Raw genomic sequence first — 23968 nt, forward strand, 5'->3', positions numbered from 1 at the left:
AAACTGCTGATTTTTGGAAATGAGCTGATCAAGACAATTAGGAAAAAGAAGCTGATTAAAATGAGGGTGGATGGCGTTGATTATTTTAGGAAAGGTCACTACTGTTGGGTTCAAGTTTTTATAAACAAGAAGCTGTTAAAATGATTTTAGCTACTTAAAATAGAACTTGCACATACCACTCAGTTCTCATTATCTGAAGAACCTCGGAAAGGACAAAGCTTAGAAGTGTTATAATTCTGCTTATTAATTGTTCTAATGGTTTTTTTCCTCTTTCTTTCAACTGTTTGCAAAGCAACTTATAGGTGGAATGGCTGTACATTTGCATTGCCAGCAGAGGGAGTACTGGTCTGGTCTAACAGTATTCATTGAAGCTGGTAAAACATTTGTTTGTCTGCATATAAATGCAGGGAAAAAGTATTTCTAGTGAGATGCACAGTAAAACAAAATATTTTCAAGAATCTAAGAAAACACTTGTGATGGAGTGACATTGCAGCATGTGTTTGATAAGATAACTTCAGAGACAAACTATTCTTCAAAAACCTCAGCTTTACGGATTGCAGGTATTTTCCAAAGGTCCTTATAATGCATCAAATCACTACACTCTGTATTTGAATGCTTAAGAAAAGCCCAGTCTTTTGCAGATAAAGTGCTTATTTTTTTCCTTTTGTTGCTCTAAACTTTACAGGAAGGGAAACCTGAAGTGTCTTTATATGTGAACGACTTGTCTTCTGAGAGGCTGAAAAAGTTCTGTTTGCAGCATATACCAGTTCAGTTTATCTCATTGCATTTGGAAAGTAGAGGTCCAGGTAAAATATTTATTATATAAGCTAAAATGATAGGCTTTTTTAGTTTTTCTAGGAAAAATTAAGAGTATTGTATTTTCAATTTCTGGCCCAGAAAGCAGTGTTGCTTCCAGCTTCTGTGCACTTCATAAAGAAAGCTCTAATGGGAATCACACACAGATTTTGTGCTTTTTCCATGCCTCCTCCTCCCAAGAATTTAAAAGCCAGTAATCACAGCTGACACAAGCTATTATATGCTGTGTGCCGCATCATTCACATGCGGGTAATAATGTGATGCAGGGCATGAGGTAATGATTTCAAGTGTACACACCTTTTGGGTGTGTTGAGGTGCTCATATTTTAAACATGCAGTTCTCTCTCCACACCTTAGAAGATCTTTTTTTAATAGCCCTTTTGAAATGCTCCTTTAGAAAGGCATACAGACTTTACAGGGATAGTTACATGTTTGTGCCTAGCTCACAGACACAAGACGAAAATCATCTCCATATTATATGCATAGAACTCTCTAGTTCTATACTTAATTCTTCCTGTTCACAATAAATTCATAATAAATTGCCCTTCCACTTACCTATTTTGATCAATTAAGTCTTCTGTGTTTCTACAAATTCTTACTTACACCTAAACTAGCTGTTAACTTCATTGCTTCCAAGTTTTATCTTGAAGGAATTGGAGTAAGGATAAAGCAAAGTCATTTCGATAACCCAGCTTTTAATGTAACACTAAATTTTAGATTAAATACGTTAAATGCTTTATTTTACAAGGTTTTGAACTTTGCTCTGGGCACCCTTTAGTTACTGGACAAAAACTACTTCATTTTCGGAAGATGTCTCCTGGTATCTAAAGCAAATGTTATCTTGGGAGGCTTGGGACAGGGATGGACTCCGTTTGGTGCCATGTGTTTATATCCATTGGAATTTTTTGCAAAGTGACTGGCCTGACTGGTTGTTCAAGTCAGGAAATATTGGTCTCCACCTGTAGTCTGATACAAAGGGAAGTATACAGACACCATATTTGAATTGAAATTCCTACGGTTAGTACTGTTCTAATTTAACAACCTTAGTCTTTTGTTGTTTTTTGTTTGTAGCATATTGAAAGACTTTAGCCTTTTGCAAACAGTGAGCTATGTGCTATAAGACACAGTTAATTTGGAATGGGGAGTTACCCCTGCTGTTTCTCTCATTATTAGGAAAGAGTGCATCTTGATCTTGAAAGTATTTATCTATACTTTCGCTGTTCTTACCAAGTAGTAGATATTGTTGCTGCACTAAAGATGTTTATAGTTACTGAGTTTCTTTAATCTTTCAGGTACAGCTATTCAAATTGTTTTTGTATATTGAAACTGCAATCTTATCACGCTGCAGAGTCTGAGAAAAGCTGAATAGCAACGTATTTCTGGTACTTTTAAGTCGTGTTCCCATGGTGATAGGTGTGGCATAATAACCTAGATTAGAGCTTACCAAAATGAATAATAAAATTTGTAATGGGGTGGGTATAGTGTGAGCAGGCATCACTCAGATTTTCCCACGAATTCCTGTTGGCATGATATTCGTGTTCATTTATAGCATTGGGATCAGCGGAAGTATTTAGAAATGCTAATGCACATCTGAAAAATAAATCTAATCGGTACAAAATATTGAGGGCATCAATCAGGTGATTAATTAGTGTCTTAAAGAGGTTTGCATTTCTAACTCATTTCTTTTTATAACCTAATTCACAGTGCTCAAAATGTCATGAAAAGAGCAGTAGTTGAGATTCTGGAAGATATCTGAAAGATACAGTAGCTGCTAAGAAAAATGACTGCAAACTCAGTGAGGCAGGATAGCTGAAAAAACAACTAAGGGAAGGAGAAAGCTCAAGTATGCCTCAGGTGTTTCAAAAGCAGTTCCTGTGGAACTCTGGAGTACCTTCATTTTTTACCACAGTTGTAATGCTCCTGGTAAGTAAATGCCATTGAAGCTTGATGTTGTTCCTAAGAATATGTTGTAGAGCTGATAGTTGTGTTTATATTTAAGGTGGTGGGAGGGGACGAATCAGGAATTAGTCCTTGAAGAAGCTTACAGAGAGGATGGCTTAAATAACATGGTAATTAATGTGTAAGTGACAATTGGACACTTCCTAAACATTAGTTAATTACAAGCAGCAGAGATTTAACATAAGATTTTTTGCAACTTAATACTTAGCTGTTATGTCTGAACAAAAACTGATTTACCCTTTGTTTAGAAGCTTGACACTCTCAATAGGAACAAAAGACCTGTTTTGCTTCTCTGTAGGTGAGAAATCAAGCTCTTGTTTTTTTACATAGGTGGTAGAATGATTTGGATGATCTATCTTCTTTAACAGAATACGGTTTCTCAGTTATCTGTAAAATGAAACACTCATAATCAGTGACCATTGTTGTTAAATTAAGTACCTTGTTTAAACAAATATGCCAAGGGATTCATTAAATACCGTTCTCTATTGTTTTACCCACATTTGTTAGAACAAATAATGTAAAATTGGATGCAAATTTATCTTGTGTAAAACACCAACAAGGAACATAGACTTGCAGGGCTTTTTTGTGACCCTTGAGCTAGGGAAGAAGGACACTAAGTACGTTGGGAACAGAATCTTTTTTTGTAGCCTTTCAACCCACTAAGCTGTGAAAACAATCATGTAGTCTGCAACAACTTTTTAAAACTCAATTCTCGAGGACAAAAACGTGATATACATGAGTCAAAGTGCTAGAGAGAACAAAGGCATTACTGAGTTTCATACGTGATACTTAAGACTAAAAAGGGCTGTTTTTCATCTAGTCTAACCTATTAGTCAAAGGCTGCCAATTTAAATGACATAAATTTAAAGCAAAAAAATATAGAGCAAGCACGAGGCTTTAGGACACTAAATCTTGGGATCTTATGTAGCTGTAAATAGATGAGCAAAACGCACTGCTGAGGTTAAAAGGCAGGGCAGGGGTAGTGGGGGGGAATCCTCTTGTGTTTTTGCAAAAACAAACCACTACAGAAAATAATAGCGCAAACTTCTGTACAGGGATTTGTGAAGCAGCACTTCAGTGAGAAAAAGAAAAAAGTAGCTAGTTGTTGTTGTTGTTTTTTTTTTTTGAAGCAGGTGTGGCCAACTAGAAATCACTTGTACGTATTGAAAATTGCTAAATGTACATATTGAAGAGATCATTCAGAGGAAGAAAAAAATCCTATATTCAAAATTGTATACTTGCATGGATATGTCTCATTGGATAAAAAAAATGGAACTCTTACGTCAGGATATCCCTAAATGCAGTTCCAAAAGAATAATGTTTTAGCCATTCAGAAAGTTTTTGTACTTAAGGATCCTTCTCAAAGCTGAAAAACCACCTTCAGCTGATGTTCCCACATTACTGAGGGGAATAATTTTAATTCTAAGTAGACCCTGTAGTTGTGGCCAGGATACTGGCAGTTACGTCAGCAACCTAAATTTCCCTGGAGCGTCCAGCCATTCCTGTTTTCATAGTTACGTGTTAACTGATCTGCCTGAAATCATGCAGCTCAGGAGAGAGCCACTAGTACTGGAATCAAAGACATTCTGGCTTTTGATCATACGCAGTCCTTTGTAGTACCATGAATTTTAGAACTGGCATCTTCTTTTATAATGATTGCTACAAATTGGATGTGAACATACTACATGCATTCTTTGTTATCATAGTCTGCATATATCTAAGTGTACACTGGTACATAGAAATGAAGTCAACCATTTCTAATCGGGATGAATTCACTAAACTTAAGTTACAATTGTCCCGAAACTACTTTTTCTTGGTTTGAAGGGTGATACTAGTTCACTGATGGATAACTAACTCCCTTGTTTCCCACAAGATGACTTCTATCCTGAAGCTATGGTTCTGCTCACTAAAAAATGACATTAACAAGCAAAGCTACATTTGCTTTATATTGATGTATGCAACATCATTCTCAATTCTTGCTTTACAAACAGGACATTTTTAGCTTTAGTTTTGCAAAGAAGTAAAGAAAGCTGCTTACGCATTTGAACCATATTTCGTCTATAATTTCACCGTTGTTGTTACTTACTGCTTACACTTTAGTGAAGTTGCGAAAGACCAACACAAACTTGCAAGTCTCGGTTCGCTATCTTCAATAGTAAGCTGACTTCTACTTGATGTGTTTTATACTAAATACAGCAGTCCAGTATTGCTTAATAAAACTTCCAGTGTTGTGCATTGAACTGAATACTCTTGAAATCTACCTTCATGTTAATAAATCCTCCAAGACAAAAATCAAATTAATGAAGAAAAATGATGGAGAAGAATATGCTTAGAGGAAAAAAACATGCTGTATTAACATTAGATGAATACAGGAAACTTGAATCTGTGATAGCAGAAACAAATGTTCACAAAAGTAGCTGAGAGCTTGTGAAGCTAACAGGTATTTTGTGCAAGTGTTCTGTAAAGAGTCTGACTCTCAGGTTTTTAATTAAATTGTTGTTGTTAAGGATTATGTCCTTAGCCAGGGACTACTGGGTCACTTTTTTAGTTTTAAGCAATAATTTGCTGGCTTTGTACTTCTAAATACAATCTATAATTAAATTCAGAACTTTTTTCAGCAAAACTTTATCAAATTTTGCAGGGAGGAAGAAGGGTGGCTGGCTGTACATGGATTTGAGTATCTGTTTCAACATCTAATGACCTTGGTAAGAGCTTCTACTTTACACTTAGGAAGTGAAATTCTAACAAACATTGCTAAATGCTGATCTAGTTGAAACCCATTATTTGGGGGACTGCGTCACACCATTTTGTGCTTTACCATGCTGGATTAATGCCAAAGAATGAAGCCAAAATGAATCACATGTTGCAATTGGTCTCCAGCAATGGAACTGCTTTCTCATCACCCTTTTGTTTGAATAGTATCATGCATAAACTAAATGATCTATGGGACTGCAAACAGGTTTGCTTTGTGATGAATTCAGCAGAGTTATAGGCCAACTTTGACTGGACTCTGTTGCCTGTTTATAAAAGAGGCAGAGAAGTGAAGCTGAGCTGTTTGATTTAGCCTTGAAAATTGATATTAAATTGTTGATGGTGGTGTGGAGCTACTGCCACAGCCCTTTAAACTTTACAAAGGGGAAGAATGCCAGGTTCCAGGGTCTTCCTTCACAAGCACAATGAAAATTCAAATAGAGGATGAGAAGGAATCCCAGATTCCTGGGCGTCAGGACAAAAGGAAAATGGAGAAAAGAAGCCCCTGGTAAAGTTAGTCGTCCATTAAGAGCTATGCGCTTCATGCCGCCCTGTCTCTTTTCCCCACCCTTTCCTCCCCACCTTCCATTCACGCTCATCTGCTGCAGCGGCGAATTCCACAGGGGGTCAGCGCTGCCTGCTCCCCGTTACGGGGACAGGAACGGGGACAGGGCCAAGGCCAAGTCGGGGTGCGCGACCCCGCGGGGCGCTTTCGGGGAAGGGCGAGGCAGGACCGAGCAGAGCCTCTCCTACCTCCCGGCCGCGGGCTGCCCCGGGGGGCGAACAAAGCAGGGGGAGACAAAGGGAAAAGCGAGGGGGCGAGGAGAGGAGACGAGAGGGAAGGGGGGAGCCGGAGCCGGGCAGGGGGAGCGGCTCCCGCTGCTGCAGTCCCCGCCTCGCGGTGCCGCGGGCCCGGCGGGGCGCAGACGTTGTCCGCCCGCCCCGCTCCGCCCCTGCCAGCCGGGGAGGCGCCGCTGCGGAGGGGCAGGAGGAGGAGGAGGAGGCGGCCGGGAAGCCGAGCGGAGGCGGCGGCGGCGCGGAGCCGGAGGCGGCGGCGGTGAGGGCGCCGTTGGGGCCCGCGCGCGGAGGGCGGCGGCGCCTGAGGGAGGGGAGCCGCCGGGAGCCCCCCGCTGAGGAGGAGAAAGAGGCGGTGCGGAGGGTCCGGGCTCGGCGGGGGGACCGGGCGCTGAGGGGAGGCGCTGAGAGGGCCGGGGAGCGGCCGCGGGCAGCGGGCAGCCGCCCCGGGGCCCCGCCACACGCGTGGCTGCGCGTCCCGGCCGGTCTGAGGGGGCCGCGGGTGACAGCGGCCGGGTGCTGGGGCTTTGCCCGGCTCGTCCCCGCCGCGCTGCGCCTCGCAAACTTGGCGCCGGGCACCGGCCCCGAAGCGGGGGCAGGGTGAGGGCTGAGGCTGGGCGATGTTGTCCCGGTGCTGCTGCCTGCCCGCCCCCCCCACCCCTCACCCACCGGCATGGCACCGATTGAAGACCCGGCCCCGTGTAAACCCACCTCGGCTCCCTGCCCAGGCCCGGGTTTTTGGGGGAAAGCCGCCGCCGTGCAGGTGAGGTGCCCGCCGTGCCCGGTGCTGCGGCGTGAGGCTGTGCTGCAGGCCGCCTGCTTTCCGCTGTGTCACTGGGGCTGCTGCCTAGGGCCCGTTACTGCCCTCCTCCTCCTCAAGGTAATCCTCGATCCCCCCGCTAACGAGGCTCCTGCCTTAGGATCAGGAGAGGGTTTTTGCTTTCCTTGTAGCATCTTTGTCTGCGCGCTTAAAAAACCACCCAACAACCTGTTGTTGTTTTCTCCTGGAGGAGAAAAGCTCCTTCGAAATAGCGTAGGGAAGAATAGGCAGCGACTGGATATGTCACGATTAAAAATATGACTGAAAAATGACGGCTTTCCTCCCTTCACGCAGCTCCCCGCGTGCGGAATGGAGGCAGTGTCTCACAGGGAGCTGTGCGAGTTCACAGGCTGCTTCGAGGTCACTGAGCAGCACAACTTAAAAGCACACGATGGTTGTGTTAATATGTAGGGAAAAGAAAGAAAAGAGGCACAAAAGAGGAAATGCTTTCATGCCTCATACTTTGCAAAGAGTTTTTTTTAAAGAGCGGAAGTATGCGTGTAAGTCTGAAACTAGCAGTGACAGAGTGATTTTCTTAGGCATGTGTCTGTGTGCACCTGCTACCACGTGTAACAAGATAGCAAGCTAAATAGTGGAGGAAAGTGGAGGAAAAGTAAATAACTTTCTTTTTTTTGTTTCTCCCTTAACAACAAAGTATCATAGCGTAAGGAATGTGTGACCATTCAGGGACTGACATTCTTCATAGTGAATACACACAAAATGACTAGAAAGCGGGCAGAGGTTTATTAGTTCTCTGCTTAAAACTTATGGTGTTCCAGGGTTCTGTTTCCACCTAGTCTTAACATGTGCCAGAAAATTTCCCATGCGTACCAAAGTGCACTGAAGCTTTGTGTGTTGGAAGGGGAAGGACAGGGTTGCGTTGGCTGAAGCAGAAAACCTTGGAAATGTGACATCATCTGTCTGCATCTGTAGGAATCAAGAGGAATATTTTATTTGGCAAAAAAAATAGTTTTACATAATTTGTGTGGTTTCTTTTTAAACAGAAGTTTTCAGCTTTCTAGCGTGGAGGAGAAAAACATCTGTCTTGAATCATCACAAAGGTGTATTATAAGAAATAATCTCTTTCTTCACATGACAATACAGTAAGAAGGAGCAGTGCTCTATATGAGCTGGTCACAGTGACTTTCTAGAGCTCCTGTAGATTTCCTGTCTGATCTGTAGGCTGTATCTGTTTATCATCTTCTGAATGTGAATACCCAGGACAGCCTTTATTTACTTATCTTGGCTAGATTGGATAATTCCCTTAGTATTCCTCCCTTTATCCTTTTAGCTCCGTTGAAGTTTTTTGGGGGGAGTGACTGAGAATGTTCCAAAATAGATCTTCCTTCAAAAGAAATAGTGATCTGTCTTGCCAGAAGAATTTTTCAAAACCGCTTTCTTTCTCTCTCTAAAACAGTCAGGTCAAATGTTAACTCTGTATGTTAAATGCAAGTTTTCTAATGTTTCAACATGGTGACCATGAATGAATGCAGCTCTTGTTTAATCTTTTGGCATTCCTTAGGGACTACTGGCTCTGCTGGCAAGTATAAAAAGTAACGCATTGGAATCCTTATTGGACTGGCATGTTTAGAAATGCCTCAGATGGATGGTGTTTTGTTATTTAATGAAAGGCAATTATATACTGCATTAGCTGTAATCTCAGCTGCCCAGAGCTAGATGCCAATTTCTGCGGGAGCAACCATTTCGTTCTTCTTGACCAGCAGAACTGAAGCCAGCTCTATCAGCAGCACTGTGTCCCTGATGATTTTGAACATCCACAATCTTGTCCATGTGTCTGTCCTGTATACGCACGATGTTACACTCGCGTGACTTAGAATGGTACAACTGACCCTTAGAAATACCCACAGTGTGATATCTAGCTCCTGGCCTCAGAAATACTGGAAAGGATTTAGAAGATGCGTCTGAGAACAGACGGTACAAGTCTCTACCTTAGCACCTGCCTAGCAGTTTTCCACCTGGAGTGTCCTGCTCAACTGCTTGTAGGAACTTAGAAAACTCTTCAGTGAATGGTACCTACCATACCTTCCTCTAATTTGAGAAACATCCTCACTCTACTGTTTCTAGGAGAAACACCATTAAAAGCTGTTCACTTTTCCTGATCTTTATAACCTTACTGTCTGTATTTCTAGCATATTTTAAAGGGAAATTGCAAGGCAAAGGGAGAAACTCAGTATTTGATGGAATTAGCTTATCTGACTCAGTCTCCTTTTCTGCTTGGCAGCAGCATCCATTGAATCAGAGCAATATTTATCTAAGTTCTGTATTTGTACTTCTACTTTATTATATGCCAGCCGTATAGCAGTCATGGTGCTAATTTAAAAGGCTAAGAACATGGAGAGCTAAAAAAGGATTGCTGACTTGATGTTTTCAAGGCGTGTGAAGCAGTTACGCTTTCACCCAAGTCTATCAAAATTAAATTCTCACTATAAAAAGAAGCACTTTGTTTCAGCCGCTTCAGATGCGATTGTATGAGTTAGAAGCCCTTTGTCTTAGTTCATGTGTGTTTGGTTTTGAGGCCGACAGGAGATAATATTTTCCTTCTCAAACTTTCACATAAACGTTAGATCCTGAATACATTAAATTTTATGCTCTAATATCCAAAGAACGAATTGTTACTGTGGACTGAATGCACTTACCCAGGCGGTTTAAAGTGTGTTATCATCGGGAGAAGCTGGTGCTGACAGTTGAACAAATTATTTTTCTTGTTATCAAAATGGGGGGTTTTGGCAAAGGCAGTTAGAAACTTCCCTGGAAAAATGTAGAAAAGGTAGTAAGCATTGATAGTAGACCTCTCAGAAGAGGTAGTAATAATTTACTTTCTTGGATGAAAGCTTTCTCTGCTTTTCAATCCTTGACTCATTCTGTAGAGAATGATGTGTGCTTAGAAGGATCATGTGCTTTCTGATCTTTTAATAGACTATAGCAGTGACATTTTTATAATGCGTGTGTACAGAGGCAACTGGGAAGTGTTAGAATTTGCATCACGTTTTCTGTGATTTTTTAAAAAAAAAGGTTTTTAATAGTTATTAGCTATTTCTTTGTTAATGAAAGATGGGTATCTTTCAAAAAAATTGAACAGACTGCGTTTAGAAATAGCAACATAGATCAAGAAAGACTGAGAAAGAATTATTCACCATATTGCTAGCCAAAAATAATTTTTTACTGTTAAAGACATCCTCTCATATCTCTGCTTCATATTCAGTAGTCTGTCTTCATGCTCCAATGGTATATTTTTACTGAGGATCTCAAGGCACTGAGGAGCCTGAATAAGCATAGCCAGCTATGGAATGATAAGGTGAGGTGACTTATAATGTCCTTGATGCGGAATTAAAATACAGAAGCAGCATAGAAGCTTGAATGAACTGCTTCTCACAGCGTTACTGTAATGTCTGACTGGTGGTTCAAGGTCCAAAGCCTCTTACTATCTTTCATTTGAATCATCTCCTTGTTCTTACTACAGTTTCTTAGCTGTAGGAATTTGCTCTGCCTTTTTCCTTTCCTAAGCATATGCAGCCAGAATCCTGTTTATCCAGGATGCAGCGAATGAAGACCCTGAACTTTCCAGAGAACTGCCATATCTCTTATTTAGCAATATCACCAAAACCCTCTAATTTTTTAGTGGATTTGTGTCTTGTGATGGTTGCCTTCCTGACTGCTGCATTCAAGTTGGACGTTATCTGCGTGCATACTGATAGCCTGCTGCTGCCAAGTGTACTGAGGGCAGTATTTGGGCTTTTCTATTTTCCTTCAGAAATTCAGTCTTGTCTAAAGTCTTTGGGAGAAACTCAGAACTATTTGAACATAAGCGCCCCTTGCACCTGTTGGCCTACTTCTGTGAAACATCTGGGAATGAAAATGTTCTTATAAATCTCCTGCCCTCTATTTTATTTAGACAAAATTAGCCACCAGGTTCAAAGTCAGAGATTTGTTCTGGCTGCTGTAAAAGATCTGATGTTGAAAGTTAATCTAAAAGTCTTTGGTGCAGAATATACTATAGATCTGTGAACTCACACAGAAAACAGTTCAGGTTGTCTCCGTGATCTTGAAGTGCAGCATCTCCTACCTGTCTCAGTTAAGAAACAACTTAAAAATTGCTGGTTGAGGTCTAGATTAACCATGTTCTTAACGAGGACAGCGTGGTGGGGCACTTGTATTGATTCCCAAACAGCAAAATTTGTTCTTTCCCTGTCCCTCTAAGGGTACAAGAAAACAGGAATTTCTTCTGAGTTACTGAAGAAGCGGAGATTCGCTCTTTGAAGTTAGAGAAAACCAGGAGCTATTTCTGGGGATGTCCTTACACCGTGGTGTGGTGGTTGCCTGATAGTGGGATGAGTGATGACAAGGCATAGTGTTTGCATTACGGTGTTGGGATTGTTTTGAATATCCTCTGCTTGTCTGTGTCTCACTGAACATACTGGTTGCTGCACACTAAGTAATGTTTATGTAAACCCGTGCTCTCTAAAATAGAGTTGGAACATTTTTCAGGATCTCTGCTGGTGATCACACAGATACGATTCTGGTTGAGTAATTTGTCAGCAACTCTTTGTTTCAAGTTCTGTTCATCAAGTCAACGATACTGATAAAAGAGCTGCATTATACCAGTGGGCAAACTTCACAACTTTTTGTATTTTTTATGGCGACCGAAGTAAATTATATTTTGAGCTAGACTGTTAACTCAGTTTTAAATGCATAATTTTTTCTACCCTTCAAAGTGGGGTGCAAGGTACCGATTTGATAGGCATGTACCAGCCCATATATTGTGATGCTGGCAGTAAGCAGAGCATCCAGCAAGCCAAATAAATATGATCTGATGGCATGTAGCATGATAAACGTTGAATTAAATGATGCGTATTATTTTGGTGTCTTTTATTATAGTGATGTATCTGAAGAATATTTTCAGGTCATCGTGTTACTTGCTTAATTGACATCAAAATCCATGGTTTCTATGAGGCAAAATAAAACTGAAGCCGTGCTCTTTCTGGCTTGTTTCAGTCTGAACGCGCTACTCGTTCAATAAATGCTTTGGAGCTGAACAATGCATGTCGAATTTGCAGTAAGTCATGAGCAGTGGGTTCAGAGATAACTTCACTTGCTGTTTCAATAATTGGCTTCAGTGGCTAAATTCAAAGAGACCTTAATGTAATTCATAGCTGCAAAATGGTCTTATTTAAGCCATAAATGGCTAGGAATACAAAGTGTGCTGCTTCATTACAAGAGTGAAGTTCTGCAAAGTTAATGCGTGAAGGCTTCAAAATCCATTTGTTGGTTTAACTACTTGTAATTGTTTCACAACTGGCTTTGAAATTTGGTGGAACATTTATAATGGATATTTTGCACTGTGGGATTACTTCATTGTGAATGTAATTCGGCACTTGATGAACTGCATGATGATGATTGAGTGATTTTAGTTGCCCAATATGAAATATCTCCATTGGACCCAGAACCTGGCAGAGAGGGTGTTTCGAGCAGGAAGGTTATTGTTCTGGGATAAGGCTCAGCTTGCCTGCTCTGGGTGTGCTGACATTGTAATTAAAAAAGAAAAGAAGAAGAAATTTAGTTGTTAATATATGGTAGTGGGAGACTTTATATTCCTTCTTAGAAACGAAACAAGATGGTGGCAATAGGAAATTCTATTTAGGGAGGGCGAGTGAGCCAAGCTCCTTTCTGCAATATATCCCTCTGCTCTATCCACATCATCCGGCACTGCTTGAGGAAGGATATTGGTGGATATGTCCCAGGCTGGCTAGCTGGTGGGCTTGCTGTGGCTGAATTCATCTCATTCCTGCTCGAACCTTTCAGAAGTTGGCCACTGTGAGCTGGCACGTTCTTGCACAGAGAGAAGGATTCTTAAAGAGGTAGCAAGAAGCAAATAGCAGTGCAACGTGAAGGCATTTACTCTGTTCAAGGCCAAGATATAGTTGTATTTTTAAATAGCGCATGATTTTCAAAAGCCTCTCAACTGAAATGTAAAGCATTATTTTGAGTGTTTTTGGAATTACATATACTCAGTTTTTACAGAAATGTAATAGCAGCCTAGGAAACCACAAATACAACTTGTAGAGCTGTGATAAAAATTAGGTCTGAATCATACAGAAGATGCTTGTATACTTTAAACTATTTGTCTTTGGCACTCTGTTTTAAGAATGCCATAATGTTGGGAGTTGTGTTTGTAACCATGAGGTCTTGGAGTCCTTAAGGCAACTCACAGACCAGAAAAGAAAACTTACCAGGTTCCAAAATTCCAAGTTACTTTCTTTCTAAACCATTGTTGGGATTTTCGAGGAATGATTCATGAGCTTTTGAAAGCTTGGCAATAGTGACATGAACATTAAGACTGTGAAAGAGATAGTTAAGAAATCTTGTTCAGGCTGCTTTTTCAAAAATAGTGCTTCGTTTTTATCTTTCGTAATCTTTTATTTGTCTTAGGAAAGTGAGACTTCTGGATTGTGGCAGTCTTTGAAAATATATTTTCTGTTTCACTTTTCTACAGGAACTGTTGTCTGATTTATTTCCTATATGCTATATTTTCTTCATGGTATGGTAAGAATTTTTTTAAGATCTTCTTTGTTTACATAGCCCTCGGAGCTCTTCAGCACTATTATCTACTCCATGCAACCATTTTTGAATATTTACAACATATTTGTTAGTCTTGATGTTTATATGTATTTTGCCAAAAAAAAAAGTATTCTTAACAGAGTTAACACGTTGAAGTGGCCTCCTTTCTGAACTTAGAAAGGTGTTGGCTTTGAAAAGCTACAGTATTAGTCTCTTAATGGTATCAGCTGAGTTAGTATTATCTTTCTAATTTGAAATGTTTTGGAGAACTCATGCACAACCCCTACCAGATGATCATTGTTTAAAATAATATTTTCACTTTCTCGTACAAACAAACCACATGAGAGTAGTGTTCCAGCCTCAAAGTACGCTGCACAGAGTCAGACTGCATGTGTCTGCATGCGGAAGACCGGGATTACGCAGTCTGTTTCGAGTCAGTTCAAACATTTTCCTGCTCTGTTCTGGAAAGTCCTCTTTGTTTCCACCCCAAATGGACAGACAACTTGCTTCTCTCCATGGAAACACTGCGTCTGTGCCACCGTAGTCACGAGTAGTGATGTTAGCAAGTGATTCTTCCTTACGCTGTCAAGTCACAGTTCCAAATGTTTTATCGTTTAAGTGTTTTATCATATTTTTAATGTTGGCACTATGTGGAACTAGGGAAGGAGAGCGTGGTGATGGCAGCAGGCCTGTCAGATGTCAGCTACCCTTAAAGAACAATTGGGCTGCTACGTTCTTGTCGTGACTTTAGGGTTCTTAAGTGGAGTGAGCTGAGACTCAAATCTTTTCTCCTTTTTTTTGCATTTAATCGTGCGTTTAGTTCTTTTTGTAGTGCTAGTTGTTAAAATACACTCTAGAACGAAACCATGGCGGGCAGCTGTTTTATTATTGTGATTCCTCTTTGATAGCTGGAAAGTATTCTGCTTTGAGGTAATGCTAAGAGCAGGAACAGCGCTTTTGGTATCAAATCTTTTGCTAAGGCTTAAATGTTTTCTGAGGTGATTGGTAAAGCTTGACTGTAAATCAACGGGTTTAATTACATTTCACATGCATACTTCATTAGCAGTTTGTATGATGTATGAATGAAAACGTGCTTTGCCTTGCTCTCCTTTTATATTCTGGTTTACATTTTCTATAGCTACTAGCAGTTCTGGGTGTCTGAACTTCTGGGAGTTCAGTCTGAAGTGCCTTGAGTTAGTCTATTTTTTCCCCTGAGTAATGATTTTCTCCCTTCTGTTACTTACTGTCACTTTAGCACTTGAGTCTTTAGATATCTTTTCACTCATGAAACCAGAGCATAGGTAGTATTTAGTGCACATCACAATCATCTCACTCAACTGAGTGACATATATGTGTTTCAACAGTGCCTGTCGCTTCAGGAACTGTCTGGCCGAATGCTTTTTTTAATTCAGTATTGTGTTTATTATTATTTTTTTTTTTAATCTCAGCTTGCCAAAATAGTTCGTATTTACTTATCAGAGTGATAGGTTTTATTTTCTTGAATCAATGGTTTTAAACTTGTTTCTTGTGGATTAGTTCAAGGTCTGTGAAAGAGAACTAAGAAAAATAAGGATATTATTAATTGGCTAAAAGGGCCAATGCAAGGATTCATGTCTGCATTTGAGAGCTTGTAGTAGTCAATGCAAAAAAAAAGTTGCATTTCATTTGAGAATGTAATGCACTGTCACACGATATGAAATCGTGTATTTTTCCCAGTAGCAGCACAAGTGCAAAGCTTGTGTTTAAAATCTTCTCCTTGCTCCCAAAAGCAGCGTTAGTAAAATGTGTGACTTTCTGAACACTGAAGCAGTGCACATTATCAGGCTTTCTGGGCATTTCCGTAGGTTCCTGATATGATCTTTTGAGAAACGTGCAGTTGATGTTACTGCCTATTTGTTATAAAGATTCTTTTCAGGAGAACTGAGAAAGATTCAGAGAAGGGACGCGAACAAATCAAGACAGGCAGCTAGCTGCCCTCTCGTATGAGAACTAAAATGAGGTAATTGACATGTGAAGCCTGTTAGGAAGTGCCTAAAATCACTCATTAGAAACTTGTGCTTTCAGTGTTTTGTGAATTCTATTAGGAAGTATCAAGGTCCTGCCTCTTTGTAAGACTCAAAGTTGCATTTTCCCTATTGCAATAAGGCGCTAAATTGCCAGAATGTTTTACCTATATTTTAGCAGTTTGTTGCATTAAGCTACAATTTCAGGAACACTGAAACCAGGGCACAAGGGATTGTGTTACTTCTGGCCTAGTTGAAGGCTCATGCATTGAAAAAGGCAAATGACACAGCAAATACATAACCTCTGACTGTGGAGAGCAGGATTAAAATATGAATGAGCACCTTGAGCCAGGAAATGCAATATCAGAAGGTTCTAGCTTTCTGTTGGCCAAAGGCTTGTTAAACATCTATTAATAAATAATTATTAACTGGCAAGATGTAATTTTTGGGGGTGTTTTAGTGTGTTTTATTCTTTTAATATTCCTATCCTTGCACGATACAGGTGGTTACTAACTGAGTGGTACTGGAATGGGGTTTGGGGAAAGAAGAGGAAAACAAACAAACAAAAACAGAAATGGTAACATGTGGAAAACAGTGACAGAATACTGTAAGCACGCTTCTAGTGTCCTGCTTTTAGAAGGAGGTCTTTCTTAGGGAAACTTGCTTCTGATCCAAGCGAGGTGGTTGAATTCCCGTAAACGTTGTGTTTGACACTGTCAAAGAGGGCTTTGAACTAAAAAGAACTGACCTTGATAACTCCTGCATTTCTGTGTTTGTACCAAGTCCATCCTTATTGCGTAGAGTTTTCCTGTTTTGTGAATTCTGATGGGTTGAGGAAAAAAATAATGAAGCAGGCGTGGAGATCCTGGCATCGGAGGGGAGGGAATAGGGATGAGGAAGAATAGTCAGCATGTACGTGAGAGAGAAAAGCATGAAAATATGAAGAAATCTGATGCACGCAGATTAAGCGGGGAAGATAGGTATGTAGTAAGAGGAAAAAAACAAGTGTTTCTGCTGTGCCCAGAGGGACATCTGACATGCTCCTGTGCCTCTGTATAGCTGTGTGCCCCTCAGTCGTTTCATAGCTTTGTCACATTTTCACATCTGTCCCTCTGCTTTGATTTTAGAGAGCTAACTCTGCTTTCATACTCCCACTTAGAAGTTAATAGTGAACTGGCGTACGGCAGGCAAAAACAATGGAGAACTTTTTCACTTTGGTAGTCATAACTCTGCAGATGGGTGACCGACATGCTTCTGGCAGTGCTAGAAAAAATGCTCAGCAACCTGCACAGTGCTGCTTGGAGTTTTCATGGAGTATAACTTAAACTGTAGACAAACACCGTGCAGTCAAGGCAGTAATTAAAACTTTTTAAAGTATAACATTGTTGCAGACTTAGAAAATGACTTGATTTTGGCATAGCCAATCTTGAAATAGCCGAAGAAACGTTTCACTTTGCTATTTAGGTTCACAAAGCAGCATGATGGATACTTTCTCTTTTTTTTTTTTTCTTTCCCATGGTGAATTGATTTTTAGGAACACTAATGTGCTGGCTGTTAATCATGCAGGAAGGGTAAAACTTATCCTGGTAGTTAAAAGACTTTTCTCTTTAGCTTTTATTCCTGTACTACAATATTCTCTGTCCTCACTAGGGTTTCTCTTGCCTTGAAACTTACCAGCATGCACACCTGGGCATTGCTGGTGAGGGTTTGGGGAGCCTGCAGTTGGGCAGCTTTTTGCCTGTGCATGTGTACTGACGGGTGCCAAAACGCCACGTGAATGGCAGGACGGAGAGCTGGCTCCTGTTTGTCGTGTCCTGAGCAAACAAAACAGTTGAGCAAGCAGTCTGTTGCTACATGTCTGCTTACTTTTTTTTTTGTCCAGGTTTTTGTTTACATGTGTGTTGTTTTTCAGGGGAGCATAGCTGGTCTGTCAGTGCCCTAAATATAAGGCTCAGCAAATATCCCGGCTGTGTTCGTGCAGACCAGTTTATGCTTTTGATGGTGGGGGGAGACCAGTCAGCTTACAGTTTGGTTTTAATTCACGTTATAGACGAAAAAGCCTTTCTAAAGCTTTTGTAATCAGAAGGAAGATGCCTTCTGTGGCAAAAACCTCACGGCACAGTTCCTGAAAGTCGTAGCTGGCGTGCCGGTCAGAGCAGCGCTGGTCCGAGCAGCTCAGGGAGGAGCAGGGCCCCGCTCCTCTTTCCAGTGCGGAGCTGGGGCACTGCTGGGGACTGAGCGAACTGTCTTGTGATCTCGGACACGCGATTCCCACATTGCTGAGGTGGATGTTTACTTCACAGTTGCCATCGTTTAACTCTGTTGATCAGTCTTAGCTTTTCAGTTCCAATCTCTTTTAAGACTTTGTTCTTTTTATCCTAAATTTCCCCATTCTCTTGATTTCTCTTGCAGCTAATTCTCCAGTCTCGAGTTATTTTTGTTGGGATATTGCAACACTTGAAAAATGTGACTGAAAACAGTAGGGTGTGCAGAGCGGTTATATCTGTGCGTAATGTTGTTAGTAATGCTGTTAAGGGCTTTGTTTTTCTTAAAATAGCCTTCGAGTTTAAGGCTCAACATGAATACAGCAGCATTCAGTGAAGTGAGTTATTTTGATGCTTTAGGTTCAGATTGGTGTCTTTTAATAGGAAATAACTTCTGAATAAATTGAAGGCTTGGAATTGCTATCCTGGGAAATGCTGCTGCTTGTTACTGTGAGGTGGATTTAGCATGCGTTTCGTATACAGGCTCTGTGTGTGTATGCATAGTACTTTATGCTGCAGGAGTTCCAATACTGATTTTGTTTCATGCCTAATGTTTTTCTGTACAGGTTTACTCCAGAGTTGGAAGACAGAGAATAATATATTGTATCCATGTTTGGAAAAAGGTAGTTGCTGTAGACGAAGAGGATTAACTCTGATATCACAGAAAGATGAGTATGTTAAAACCAAGTGGACTTAAGGCTCCTTCAAAGACCATCAAGCATGGGGGTACATTACTGAAAACACCTGCATCTGTTGCACCTGGTAAAGAATATTTAAATATCTTAACTTTTCTCTTTTTCATCTCTTACCAAAAAAAAAATCTTCTAAAAGCTATGAGCATACACTACTTTTACTATTTACACTAAAACACTTTTGCTTGTATTTCTGATGTAACAAAAATGATGTGTAAAACATGCAAAAAATTAAATATACTAATTGAACGCCATCTTGGTTCAAAACAAACTGTTTTTAATTGGTTTTAGTAAAAATCTTGTGAAGTTTGTAGTTTATATTAAATGCTTTCAGTGTCTCTGTCCTTAGATTCTAAATTACTGTATTCCAGAGACTACTGTATTTTCATAATTAAGAAAATTTGGAATTGTGCTCTTCCTCTTAGAAATAATGCTTTTCCAAATGCTCATTACTTTCAAACTATGTAATGATGCTTCCTGGAATATTAGTGTGTTTGATTCCTGTTGCTTTCTCTTTGTGCTTGATTCCAGCTCCAGCAGAAAAAGCAGCTTCCAGTGAAAAGCCCGCAAGTACAACCACTGCAGACGCGCATGACGAGTTTGTGGATGATTTCAGAGTTGGGGAACGTGTTTGGGTCAATGGAAATAAACCTGGCTTTATTCAGTTTCTTGGTGAAACACAGTTTGCGCCAGGACAATGGGCAGGGATTGTTCTAGATGAATCAATTGGTAAGAATGATGGCTCTGTGGCTGGAGTTCGTTATTTCCAGTGTGAACCCTTGAGGGGAATATTTACAAGACCATCGAAATTGACAAGAAAAGTGCTGACAGAAGATGAAGCCAATGGTACTCAGGCAGCTCATGCATCTAGAGCTACATCACCAACTTCCACATCGACTGCTAGCGTGGTGTCTTCGTCCCCTGCTGCGCTTCCCCCGTCAGGAATTCCACAAAAAACAGCACTTGCTGCTAAGGAACATTCAACTCCTTCTCAGATTAGCAATCTTTCAAAAACTGCAAGTGAATCTATATCAAATCTTTCTGAAGCTGGATCACTAAAGAAAGGAGAAAGGGAGCTCAAAATTGGAGATCGAGTTCTGGTAAGATTTCCGTGCAGCTTCGGAGTCTTTTTTGATTGATGAATTGTAACTTCTCTTAAGACTCAGAACTTCTCTACTGTTTTCTTGATTCAGATAATGTAAATTCATGCTCTAGCTTTCTTTTCATTGAGTGTCTTCTGTAGCCAAGCTGTTCCCATGCAGTTTTGCATATTATAGGGAGGTCTTTGCAGTGCCAAGACAAAACGGTTAATTTGGCAATGTTTATTTTGTTATGTTTTGCCAGTGTTTGCTCAAGACCAAATGTTTTTATTAACCTATACATAGTTTGTCTTTCCAGAACTGCGAGAACTGCAGTCCTACTAAATAAAATCTGAGCTTGTGAGATTTCCATGCATCTTTTTCCCTATTCAGGGCTGTATCTTTAGAAAGCTAACAGTTCAGTAATTGATTGTTCCCTTGAGTAGTGATAGGCAGCGACAGAAGTAGTCACATAATGCCACTGATCACCCAGGATTTACGTGGTCTGTTGGTGATGTGCCATGTTACTTGGCTGCCCTTCATAAATTCAGAACCATAAATGCTTCTGCTGATGGATCGCTGTCATCCTTTTAAAAGGGAGCTAAGTTTTGTTAAACTTTTTTTTTTTTTTTAATAATAGTATTCTGTACCTTTCATGTTTGGATCAGTATTATGTGGGCTGGTATGTGTTTTCTTGTAAAGGCAACGGGAATGAAGATTTACCATAACAGCCATGGCTTGACGCTAGTAAGGTCCCAAATTCTGTTTGTTAAGTAGAACAGATTAAACTTAGTATTTCGTCCTCTCTACTTCCTGTTTGCCTTAAGTCTTCCTGTTGAATCATCAAATGGTAGTTTGAGGTTCCTAGCACAGCATGACAGCGATGCATATATGTAATTTACATGCCAGTGTTAGACAGTGTGCACAGCAATATGAATGTTAAATGGACAAGATTCTTGTCTGCTGGCTTTTAACCCTTCCTGTTTTGTTTTTTTTTTTTTGTAAATATTCATGTTTTGGTATTAAGAAAGATGAAATTTTTGATCCTGGGCTAATCTTTTTTAGTACATCCTAGGCTCTGCTAATTCCTCCTAATAATTCAAATATAAATGTCTTAAATCTCCAGATCAGTGGGAATAATAAAAAAGTTGGCTGAATAATCCATTCATCCACTAGGTTTTTTTTTTTTTTCCTTGCCACTGAACTCCTTCCTGGACTGTCGAATTGGACAGTTAGTGAGGAATTGCTGGAAGCCGTCCTCAGAGCACCAGTTACTCTGAAAGACCTGCCTGTCACTTACCGTGGCTTGCCTTGGCGATCCGTCTCCAGCAGTGGTACGATTGCAACCGGACCGCTCTGTGGCACGTCATTTGTTTTTCATTTATACTGGCAGCAGGAGCTTTTAAGTAATGTGACACAAGGTGAGAGGCTTGATGGCGTTTGTACTTCCCACCTCAGCACAGGATTTCCCCTCCGAGCCCTGAGACGCTGCGGTCTGGCCGCGCTGCTGGTACCGTCTAAATGCTGCCCCCGTTCCTCACTGCTTGCACTGACTGCTACTGGATACTCAGTGGAGGTTCTTAGTAATATCTATGCCGTGCTGATTAGATACGTGGGGAAAACAACTGCTGAGAATTGCAGCTTGAAAACAGTGAGCCTCCAGCAGTGCAGGATTGCAGTTCAGCAGAACAATGAATTCATGATAGACAAAAGCTCATTTGGGAGTCTTATTAAAATACTTAACTGGAAAAGTATGTCCTCAAGGGCAAATTCATATATGGGTAAGGCACAGCTCATTAGCTAAGATTACATTCTAGAATGGACTTCAGATGTGGCTCAACTTTGTTGATCTTTGTGTGTGATCTAGGGTGGGGGGTGTAGCCCTGGAGTATTTCAATCTGGTAATTTTTTTCCTCTAACTTTGATTTTTAAATGTATTTAATAGGAATTTTTAGTTAGGAACTGACTGGTTCTCAATGGTACCTTCAGCAATAAAAGCTAAATGATAGTTTTTTTTTTGTTTTTTTTTTTTTTTCTGCCCCATCTGGGTTATCAAGAAACAAGAGGCCATTCTGGCAGATGTTTAAGTGCCAGAGAAATGCATTTACCAATTCACATCTCTCCTCCGCGTTTTCTGCATTACAAAAAAGTTGACCGGGGCTTGCTGAACCTGAAATGCTGTGTTCAAAGCATTTCAGGCTTGACAAATTAGCATTTCCCAGCAGCTAAGCTTTGTTGGAACATTTTTCGGTTCCTACTGAAATGTTAGTCCTGTTGCCCTGGAAGAAGAGAAGCTGTAAACTCTTCACGATTGCTTTTGCTTTGTGCTACAACAAGCTGCTGCATCAAGTGTTCATAGCCAGAGGTGTTGGGATGAGGTAGCTTGGTTAAAGGCTGTGTGTGCAAAGAGATCCTGACGAGCTGATTAAGGCTCTAGCGCATGGTGTTTGTTGTTTTGTGTGGATAGAAAAAACGTCTTAAGTTTATTTCCTCATTCCTTTGATGTCTCCATTTGTTTCACCAGTCTTTGGTGCACTTAGTTAGAATTCCCTAATCCTACACGGTCCCATATTTAGAGTTGCTCCCAAACTTCTATGGGAAAACTGATATGGCTTTAAAAATACCAAGAGATTTAGTAATAGAGGAAGTTTCCAGTGCTAGGTATCTATTTCTGCTTTACTTAGGTAGAAAGAAAGGAGTCGTAAAGGATCTTTCCCTAATTCAAATACCATTAGGAAGAAGAGTGGTGACACACAAACTGTTTGGGGTGCTCAATCAGATGGTTGTCAGGGAAAGGAAATTCCCCAGTAGAAAACAAGTGGAGTTGTGGGGCGATCACCTACGTATTCTCGAATGCTTGCCAGCTTGGAGTGTTCCGTGTTAGGTTGGGCTGAACAAGCAATACATGTGGAGATGAAAAGATTTGGGAGGCAAAGCTTTACATGGATGTGCAGGCTTGCTTTTCCAGGGGACAAAACACATTTTTCCAAGAGACCTGGCTTTAAAATAAATAAATAAAAGTTTCCTTAACATCAAAACAGGCAGTGTTTAAAGGTATAGATGTCAGCTGAGTCAAGTTGCTGTGTTTTTTTATTTCTCTTCCCCGAGATTCTGGAGGAGTCAAAGCAAAACAAAAGCAAATCAAACTAAGTTGAGTGAATACACGAGCTGAAGCAGTAAACCCCAAAAAGGATGTTCCGCAGCAGGAGGAGACATCCCTTAGATTTCTATAATTTACTCCTCAGGGAGGATTAGGTCAGAAGAGCACACAAGCTCTCTGCTGGCTTGGAAATCTTCAGATCCCAGCCAAATCTGAGCCAAACTCACCAAGCCTGCACTTAATTGCCTAGATGACTCAAAGCTGAGCAGTAGTTTTCCTTTCACTAACAAGTATTATGAAATACTTTATGTTAATATGTAGAAATGTTGAAAAAATGGGGAGATAAGGTACATATTTAAAGCACTGTGGTTTCTGATACGTAGCTGATTGTTATTCAACTTCTCATTTGTCGTATTGATGTATAACTTACGGAAAAAATAGCTGAATCAAAGGAAAAGCTATTAATGCAAAGCATAATTAAATAGCTCTGTCTTAACCATAATTTCCACTCTTAACATCTAAAATATGTTCTAGAATCTGGATGTGATTTAGTTGTTAGAGAGAGGACATTAACTCTGGGCAGCCTGATCTCATATTTGGGGGTTGCTGTAACATAGGAAATGTTGTAGGGGAAATCCACACTTCCGCACTTCGTTGCATCGGTCCAGCCTCTATGGGGTTAATGGCAGCGCAGTCCAAAGTTTAACACAGCTAGAGCTGACTTGCCTACTGAAAATGAGGCTGCAGTTGTAGTGTTTTAAAGCTCGTATAAATAGGAATTCCTGTGCAGAGTGTGGTCCTGACCTCTCTTGTCTGCTCCCTTCTTGTGCCGGTGGAAGTGTTGTCACCAGGTAGTAAACCAGGTGGGGAAAGAAAAGGCCTAGCTGCGAACTGATTCCGTAAACAAATTGCTGTCAGGCTCAGCTGGTTTCTGTTTCCTGCTCCAGCTGCAGCCAGAGAAGCTGTTTGCCCTGGCATTGCGAACACTTATGATATAAGAGCCCAATGCAAAGTTGGTTTTAAACAAACAAACAAAGAAAACCAAAAACCAACCCATTGAAATAAAACGGGGAAACCCGCTCTGTGGGACGATTGTTGCACCTCCTGAAGGTTA

General features: G+C 40.6%; 1 protein-coding gene across 6 annotated transcripts in view; it reads left to right on the plus strand.

The window, feature by feature from the left end:
* Positions 1-6519: 6519 nt before the first annotated feature.
* CLIP1 (CAP-Gly domain containing linker protein 1) overlaps positions 6520-23968 on the plus strand; it is a 66984-nt gene continuing 49535 nt past the window's right edge. For 4 of the 6 annotated variants that reach the window (XM_048073737.2, XM_048073738.2, XM_066979317.1 and 1 more), the window contains exons 1-3: positions 6521-6675; positions 18550-18745; positions 19207-19775. In XM_048073737.2, the coding sequence (XP_047929694.2) occupies positions 18652-18745; positions 19207-19775 (663 nt within the window). In that variant the 5' untranslated portion in view covers positions 6521-6675; positions 18550-18651. Of the gene's footprint in view, positions 6676-18549; positions 18746-19206; positions 19776-23968 lie in introns of all 6 variants that reach the window. The other 2 variants (XM_048073727.2, XM_048073728.2) reach the window with 1 other exon arrangement.

The sequence above is a fragment of the Anser cygnoides genome, chromosome 17 (genome assembly GCF_040182565.1).
Source record: "Anser cygnoides isolate HZ-2024a breed goose chromosome 17, Taihu_goose_T2T_genome, whole genome shotgun sequence".
In the NCBI taxonomy this organism is placed as follows: domain Eukaryota; kingdom Metazoa; phylum Chordata; class Aves; order Anseriformes; family Anatidae; genus Anser; species Anser cygnoides.